This window comes from Haplochromis burtoni, unplaced genomic scaffold (assembly GCF_018398535.1).
Source record: "Haplochromis burtoni strain Fernald_Lab_line unplaced genomic scaffold, NCSU_Asbu1 Contig_375, whole genome shotgun sequence".
NCBI classification, from domain to species: Eukaryota; Metazoa; Chordata; class Actinopteri; order Cichliformes; family Cichlidae; genus Haplochromis; species Haplochromis burtoni.
Genome location: NW_024582736.1, coordinates 559,775 through 568,433, shown reverse-complemented (window position 1 = coordinate 568,433; position 8,659 = coordinate 559,775). Strand labels below are relative to the sequence as shown.

The 8,659-nt window shown below is 42.3% G+C and overlaps 2 protein-coding genes across 13 annotated transcripts in view; both read right to left on the bottom strand.

Annotated features, from left to right (window-relative positions):
• On the bottom strand, positions 1-1,774 carry endouc (endonuclease, polyU-specific C; the record flags this gene model as incomplete). The annotated part of the gene is given in 6 exon segments (XM_042229051.1): positions 1-121; positions 199-433; positions 1,014-1,179; positions 1,270-1,381; positions 1,464-1,544; positions 1,679-1,774. Coding segments are annotated over 6 exon segments (811 nt in total), but the record flags the coding sequence as incomplete, so codon positions are not given.
• A 1,026-nt stretch (positions 1,775-2,800) lies between these two features.
• Positions 2,801-8,659, bottom strand: part of ppfibp1b (PPFIA binding protein 1b) — a 25,218-nt gene continuing 19,359 nt past the window's right edge. For 9 of the 12 annotated variants that reach the window (XM_042229038.1, XM_042229039.1, XM_042229040.1 and 6 more), the window contains 12 exons: positions 8,405-8,437; positions 7,707-7,848; positions 7,497-7,628; positions 7,151-7,301; positions 6,911-7,022; positions 6,703-6,791; positions 5,444-5,566; positions 5,212-5,337; positions 4,937-5,125; positions 4,210-4,374; positions 4,049-4,114; positions 2,801-3,965 (listed from right to left, as the gene is read on the bottom strand). In XM_042229038.1, the coding sequence (XP_042084972.1) occupies positions 3,882-3,965; positions 4,049-4,114; positions 4,210-4,374; positions 4,937-5,125; positions 5,212-5,337; positions 5,444-5,566; positions 6,703-6,791; positions 6,911-7,022; positions 7,151-7,301; positions 7,497-7,628; positions 7,707-7,848; positions 8,405-8,437 (1,412 nt within the window). In that variant the 3' untranslated portion in view covers positions 2,801-3,881. The remainder of the gene's footprint in view (positions 3,966-4,048; positions 4,115-4,209; positions 4,375-4,936; positions 5,126-5,211; positions 5,338-5,443; positions 5,567-6,702; positions 6,792-6,910; positions 7,023-7,150; positions 7,302-7,496; positions 7,629-7,706; positions 7,849-8,404; positions 8,438-8,659) is intronic. The other 3 variants (XM_042229042.1, XM_042229048.1, XM_042229049.1) reach the window with 1 other exon arrangement.

Genomic DNA, 8,659 nt, shown 5'->3' with positions numbered 1-8,659 from the left:
TGTTCATGAGGAAGACGGCCATCTCAAACTCGGGGCTGGTGCCGATGAAGGCACTGCCAACGGGCTTCACCACACCGTGCCAGCTGAACTGAAGGTTGAGAACGTGGTCATCTTGATCAGGCTGTGACAAAAGCATGAATGTTTATGTTACCAGCGAAGGAAATGAATCTCTTCTGTCTTGTGAACTGTTATTCTTACCAAATCATGCTCCCTGGCTTTATATCCTTTGTAGTCCAAGTGTTGGTTTTTCTCTTGCAGGTAGAACTGGACCCAGTTGTGAAAACCAATGATTTCTGTTCCTGATTTTGTCTCGCCAACAAACACATGTTCAAATCCACTGGAGTCCAGGCTGGTGATGATCAATTTAAGAACAGAAACACACATACTTCTTACCAAAGAAATGCATATTAAATTATAGTGTTGCAGAATCTCACTTTAGCTGTGTTATTAAAGATTCTTTTTTTTGATTTCTCATTTAAACTTTGTGAAAAGAAATCCTCTAATATCTGACATCCTCCTCCATTTTCTTTCTGGCTTCTTCATGGTTGCAAACCTGAGTGTGCCCAGAGGAGAGGAGGAGATGCTGTGCTATTTCTGAAGAGAAAAGCACATCATCTCCGCTGTTGGAGGGGTTATTGTGAGGAATTTGTCTCATGTGTCCCCACTGAGATCACTGAAAAGCGTGGGGTTTCTTCCACCTACAAAAAGTACATCATGTCCACATTCCTGCAGTGATCCCCTTCTGGGAGACCGCTGAGGCCAGAGCGACATTCCACAGCTGCACACAGATGTTATTTTGCCTCTGTAATGTCTTGAAGTAATGTGTGCAGAGCAGCAGTGCAACAGGAAGAACATAAAACTCCTTCTAGAGTTCAGCTGCAGCCTCAAAACCATGAACTGTAGGAAACAATAGAAAGTTGTGCAATACCAAAAACAATTCTCTTGTTGCTGTGAGGAGACATTCAGACTGAAACTACCAGGTTTCTCCAACAGAATGGAGTAACTGAAGTGCTCAAATGTAAACTTTCTGCTCGACAGAGCTTGTTGTGACGCATACCTTCATGACTTTTGTCTCTAAGACGGCGTCCAAGAAGAGATCCATCTCTGTGAGCTCCTCTGTGGTGACTTGTTCCGTCACGCCAGTAGACCGCTCATAGTTGTCCAGCAGTGTCACAAAGCCTGCGAGCCCAGAAATCCCATTTATTACAGTGATGACTGCAAACACGATCTGAATGTTTAAGCTCAGAGTGCTCACAACTACACACTTACTAGAGAAAGTGGTTATATTTCTCAGTTTGCTCTCATTAACGTTGGAGAAGAGCGGCTGTGAGGCGTGATCCAGCACCGTGTGGATGCCCTGACTTACAAAGCTTGCTCTACCCTACGCAATTCAAACACAGAACACGTCTTTGTACAAACACAAGACACAACAGGCGCTAAATAAACTAGAAAAGATTTCTCACCTGAAAAGAGATCGTGTAGTCTATCCCAGGTGTCATGCGATTCACATCCAAACTCCACAGCTCATTGAAAATAGTGGAGAGCTGTATTCAGCTGCCTGTGCAACAACGTAAACAAACTAATCTTCAGTCAGTAAATAAAAATACAAACCTCGCAGACATGACGCCAAATGAAAGTGTCCACTGTTTCAGCCTGGACTGCAGCAGAGGACTCACACACAGCCTGTCTGTCTAAAGGTCCAGCCTCCACCCAGAATCTTGCAGGGGCCTTTCTGAGACTGAGACCCACTTTTAACCACCAGATGGCGCCTCATTTCAAGGCACAGCCTCTCTCTATGGTTTTGCATGAACTTTTACTAAAGAAGTGATACAGCGATGCAGCTTCAGGTGGTTTTAATTTTTATTTTTTACACAACTTATCTTATAAACCATCACACACATGATGCAATTTCACAAAAGTCCTATCCAGAGTCTCAGTGAAAGGTTTTTCATGTATTGTTTCAGTGTAAAGGGGAATAAGAGAAGAGTAGACTCATTATTCAATGAGTAGGTAAAGTAGGCTGTGCAAATGTAAGGTGAAATGTAAATCTGGGGAAAGGCAGTGGTCTGTGACTTGAACACAAGGGGGGTGTACTGAGCTGTCAAACAGCAGAAAATGTTTTCTCAGAAATGAAAGCCTCTGTGCTTTAAAATTCACCAAGATGCTAAAATTAAAAGTTAACAGCCTAGATTAAATTTAGCTTTATGGAAAAATATAGCTGCCCTGGTTTACCTCTGAGCAGGAGCACACATATTTGTTTACTATGTGAGCATGTCCTGTAGAGTGACCACATGTCAACAGCATTATTATAGTAGGTTACACTGTAGTGGTGTGATGTATATCACCAGTACAGAGGTGTCAGCAGGGGCCGATGGGTGCATCTCACCACTGAACACAGACTTTTGTGCAGAACTGTAGAAAGGCCGTACTGTGCATGTATGAACGTGTGGAGACATGACAGGAAGAAATGAGAGGAGAGCCAGACAGACTAGACAAAAGAAATAAATCTGAGAAAGACTGAAAAAAAGAAGCAGAAATAAAAGAGACTTCGAAACTTCGAGCTCTCGATTACACACAGAAGACGCATCTCATAAGTTTAGTGAGTGTTCTGTCATTTAGCGCCACAGCAGTTCACACATCTAAACTCCGCAGCATTCAGATTCTGTGCCACCTCACAGCGGTAAACAATTAATATCAGGCCTGGATGCTGTAAAGGGTAAACTCCAGAACCGAGTGCTAAAGGGGAACAACCATTCTCCGTCTCTTTGTGGCAATAAAATTGAGGCTCTATAAATAAAAGTCTTTGTGGAGGATTTAATTGTTGAACAAAACACAGAAATCCTGATTACAGAGCAGTTGTGTAGAGCACATTTTGTCATCTCCAATTATCGGTCAACATTATCGACCAACATTAGAGAGTTCTTGCGTCCCCGAAGCTTGAAGAAAAAAAATAAAATAAAAAAATAAATCGGACATTTTGACAGGTGTGGATTTAATTTCTTCAAAGAAAACAAACGTATTTAAATTACTTTATTGATTTATTAATTGCATAAGTGTACAAAAAAGACATCTTTTCAGGGAAGGTGGAGAGCTGCAGAAGGCATTATCGCTTTGAGAAAACCAGACGTTTCCTTGCAGCACAACATTTCCCCAGAAATAACTGCAGGTTTCCATTAAAAATCCTTTTTTGGTAAAAACAATGATGAGTTCTTATATGACTGTGTTGCAGTTTCAAAACATGCAGCAAGATTCTTGCTTTATACTGTATATGCACATTTGTAAATGTATAAGTGACAGAATAATATTTAAAGACTGTTCTCATTTCCTTTAGCAGAGTTCAGTTGTGTAGAAAACATAGCAGCTGTTTGAGGGTTTTTTCTTTATAACTTCAAAATGGAAACAGTCTCAACACATCACTTCTAGTCCAACTCTTTCTTCTAGCATTGCCACAGTCAAAAGGCAATTTAAAAGTCATATATTAAATCTATATAGGCATTTTCTAGATGTTTTTTTTTTTTTTTTTGCTGGTTTTCACTTCAGTTAAAACAGGAAGGTACCCGAATAGAACACAGAAATAATATCTCCAGAAACCAGCTGGCAGGCAAACAGTGGTGTTATCCTACATGTTCCCTCTGACATCAGTCGGGAGTAATGAAGACTAAGTTCAGGAGTGAAAGTGGCCTCTGGACCGAAGGCTTCAACATTTAAAAATCAACTAGAAAGACACGACGCTAATACTTTTGGCTCTTCTTTGAATGTAACACTAAAAATGAGGAAAATGTGGGAGCATTCTTGTTTTTTTGTTGAGACGCGTGTGTGCAAGTGGAGAGGGTTGGCACAGAGTTTCATTCACAGCAGGATCAGGTCTGATGCTGACAGCCTCATGCGTTGGAGTCGTCGTCGGTTACGCTGGGGTTCGGAGAATTGGAGATCTCTTTGAAGAGTTCGTCGTCTTTCAGCATGCTCTGGTAAACGAGAGAAAAGCATTAAGTTTACTATCAGAAGCTGTGGAAACAATAATCAGTGAGTAATTGTTCCTGGTTCTCACCGTCAGATTCTGAATGCCCTCAGAGAAAGCACCAATCTGTCTCACGGTTCCCTCAGAGTCCTCCATCTGTGAGCAGAAAGCAATAGAGCACATATTTAATATGACTTTTTTTTTTTTTTTAATTAAGCAAATCATTAATGAATGCTGAAGAATATGCTCACCTGTTCTAGCCGGTCGAGGTCATCTTCATAGATTTGGAGCTCGAAGCCTTTTTGGAAGCTCCGACCCTTTGGCATCTCCACGTCCATCGGACACACATACTCCTCGTTCTCTTCCTGCTTTTTCTTCCTCAGACTGCCAAAATTACCGAATGATAGTTTCTTTGGCTGGTGTGAACCAGAGAGAGAGGACAGGTAAGTACTACATACATTCGCACAGGAACGCACACATACTGATTTAGAAAAAACACAAAAAGGTCATCATATTTGATCAGTGAGTTTTTGAGACCTCTGCATCATCAGTGTCATTTTTTCCTCCTGGAATAAATTGCACAATAAAAATTTAAGTAATATGTTGCACAAAAATGCCAGATGGAGCAAAAAGGATACGAACTAAAAATCATATGCAAACTGATATCACAAGATTTAAACAAAACAAACAAAAACTTAAAATGTTGAATTTTCTGGCAATGATTTTATGGTTACAGGGTTGATGCCAGTTTTAGTGACTTAAAATTCCTTTAAATTAATGTGTAGGCACATTTAATTTCCATGAGAAACTAAACTTTAATATCACTTTGTCAAATCAAATCTCTCAACTTGTTACCCATTTAAAGAGAATACACAGGAAAAAGCATTTCCAACATATTTTCCTTGTAAGTGCTCTGAGAAGTAATTGTAGTACTTGTAGTAAGAGAGGACGGTCTGTCTGTGGGAACTCGTGCTTTACCTTGACCTTAGTGGTTGCAGTAAGCAAAGTGTAGTCTGGGTTTTCGAGACACTCCTGTTTGAGCTGCTGGGCCTCTGAACCAATGAGCAGGTTGAAATGTGTGGCAAGGTGGCGCCGCAGCAGAGTCTTGTTGGGGGGGATGTTCAGCAGCAAAGCCATCGTCTCCACATTGAACCGTGGCTCCAGAACCTGAGCGGGAATTTGGTGTATTAGGAGCGGACACAACCCAGGACAGCGTCTGCTCTTCCAGGGAAATTAACAACTAACTCTCTCACCATCAGGCCCCCATGGACGCCGCTGCCTCTCAGGTTGGGAGCATATTCAGCGAGATCCACAGACCTCAGCCACTCCATCACCCTGTGGTTGGTCCACTGGGAAATCTCTGCCGGTGAAATGTTGTTCTACAGACACAAAGTACAAACCACAAGCACAGTGTGTTCACACATAGCTATGAGTATGTAAAGTCAGTGGGCCGAGCAGCAGAACAGGCTGTTAAAGCGAGCACACCTCGTCTGACGGCCGGCGACGGAGGCAGTTAGGCTCATAGTTGTTGAGTCGGAGGACTTGAATAGCTCTCTTGATGCTGAGGTGATGCAGAACGCTGCCCACCTTCAGGGAAAGCAGGTCATCCTGTTGGACAAAAAAAAGATATCAGTGATTTGCTCTAAGATTGACTAAACTGTGATTGTTATCCTTAAAAACACAAGACATCAGAGCTTAAAGAGGATCAGAGAGCCAGTGCTGAAATACAAATACCTGAGAGGGTGAATCTGGGATTAGACAGGAAACTTTATTTTTATCATGCCAGGTCACTTCTGACTGATACATCAGAGCTAACTCATGCTGCACATCTTACCTGTTCCTGTGAAACATTGTTTGAAATAACAGATCAGAGCTTTCTAAGAGCAGAGCATACCAACCAATCAGTTCTCTGGGAGAATAATTAAAATAGATGCCATGAAGTTCAGTTAACACACTGTAAAGGGGGTCTTACTGCCTTTCCCAGAGCACTGAGGCGCTATTTGCTGTAAATGTTCTTTACTTAAGGCCAAGGTTATGGAAGCTCCTCAAACTTCTGAGAAAATAACTGAAAATTGAGAAACTAACTTGAAATTTGAATTTTTGATTTACCAATGGCAAAGATTACTCTTTTTTCAACACCAGGATTAAAGAGTGAGACTAAAAATGTGCCATAAGAAGAGGGTACATTTAAGAATGAGTATTAAAGCTTACTTACCTTGAGGGAGCACCATGAGGGCCAAGTGAGAAAATGCACAAACCAAACATTTGTAGTTTGCGTCTGCACTGTTCTTTTCAGAAGTTGACTACATTTTGTATGGACATTTTTCCTTTTCAAGCTTTTAATTATTTGGCTGTTAAAAGTTGTGAAACGAGCTGTTGTTTGTGAACGTAAGGAGGGTTTAGTCCGCTGTGAGGCAAAACAGAAGAGTTGGAAGAGAAATTCTCTTGGTCTTTTTTTCCCATAACGTGATGTGAAAAGAAATGTATGCATGCAAAGAAGTATTGTTGCTATTGACCTCTCCATCCACTGGTGTAAGTGCTCAGGGTCTATGTAAAATAAATTAGACTTCTTTAATCCTCCTAATAAAAACATATTCCTGGTTTATTAAACTTGCTTTGTAGTGAGGCTTCCATCACCACTGGAGCTCTGTGCAGTAACACTAACATGAGGTGACACTAGAGTCATCAGCCCAGCTTATCCACAGGGTCTGTGAGGGGAGTGAATGTCTCCTATCGGCACTCACCACAGTCATGTAGTGCAGCATGCGACCGTCCACTCTTCCCTCATCAAACTGGGTCTTATACTGAGGCAGGCCGATGTCATCCAGCCATCCTGAGAAGAGGCAGAGAGAATTACATGAATTATTAACTCGAGTAGAACATCAAGTAAAACATCACAAACATAAAAAAAGACCAGCAGACTTATATCTTCAACTAGCAGCTGGTACTTACTTGTCACCCAGTTGTAGTCCAGCTTTCCCTTATTGTCCTCCTCCTCTGAGCCGAGGGCCTGAAGAGCCAGCTGGAGCTTCTTTCTGTGCAGCGGGTGTTTGATGCCCAGCTCCTAAACATCCACAAGTTTGGATTAAACATACAACATTCCCCAGTTACTACACAGGAAGTTGAGGGCAGGAATACTTTGCTTTTCTTCCAGTGTTGGTAAACTTATTAAATTCTTCTGCTTCATCGCACCCTCTCCAGGTCCAGCTGCGAGGCCTGTAGCAGCGTCTGTCCAGAGGAGATCCACGCGCGAGCCATGTTTACATAAAGACCAAGACCCTGCTCCTGCAGCCAGTCGCACACCTGATCCTTCGGCCAGCGTGCAAAGGGAGCGTCTACGTCACTACACAAGAAAAGAGAAGAGTCAACAATGAAATAGGCATGCAGACACGCCCCTGTGGACGTAGATCAGTTGTAGTACATGCACTTGTTACATCTTTATTATTCAAACAAACACTACATTCACTGTACAACACAGATTCAAAACAAGGAAACCACATTGTGACTTTCATTATTCATGCTGAATGCACTGACTCACTTGTTGACCCTTTGAAGGTCACGAGACCAACCCAGTCTGGGTCCTGCTGTGGCACGCACTCCTCCTCGCTTGAACTCACCCTCTGGTAGATTGTCATCCAAATTAAATGTGGTAGACTGGCTCCTTTTTAACCTGAACAATAAGACATTAAAGTTAAATACTTAAAAAAAGAACACTCAGAGGGAGGATGTTTACAGGTTTTCTACTCACTTCCCAAAGAGCTTTTTTATTCCTTTGGATTTTTTTCTGCTTTCTGGAGTAGTGGGGAGCGTGTGTGTGCTGTCACTGTTATTCGACCTCTGTGGCAGCCCTGCCAGATCGAGATGGTCCGTACCCTGTCGTTCTGTTTCAGCTGTGCAAACAAATGCCAGCAGATCAGCATCAGCATCATGAGGATAAGGCAGACAGAGCTGCTGCACAGGGTCGGTGCAAAGAGCCAGAATACACTGAGACAGGCACATGAGGACTCCGGAGAGGTCACTGTGAGCAAAGCGATACGCTCTCTAGAATGGCATGCATGCAGACACTGTTCACTGCCTGAGAAAAGGATTGTTACTTTGTTTTAGATTTAGTTGGAAGGTCTTTGAGAGCCGTTTAAATTATTTTATCGAATAATCTGGATCTCAGCACAGCTTTGTGCTCGGGGAAAGCTTTAAAAGAAAAAGGAGTGTAGGCAAAAACATGCAGGAACATGGCAAAATCTACGTACACTACAGCACACTCAACATACACAGGTACAGAAGTTTGTGCAACAAAGAACAGAGACAAAGTACTGCAGCTATTAAACTAAAAAAAGATGTCAGCGAAGTGAATGGATGAGATCAGAAATTGCAGACAGAAATATTCAGCAGTTTGCTTTCTCTGGACAACTAGTGCAACTCTACCGTGACTTGTGATCTATACTGTACCTAGCATAGGCGCACTCGCACTCCTGCTGCGGTCTTCATGTGTTACAAAGAGCACAACACACAGGACAGGGTCCAACAGAAAAGAACAAGAGGCCAGAAATTATGAGTGAAATAATAACGGGATTGGGGAGATGGGATGCAGATATACAAGTGTACAACACACACACACACACACACACACACACACACACACACACACACACACACACACACACACACACACACTCACTCACTCACACACGCACACACACACTC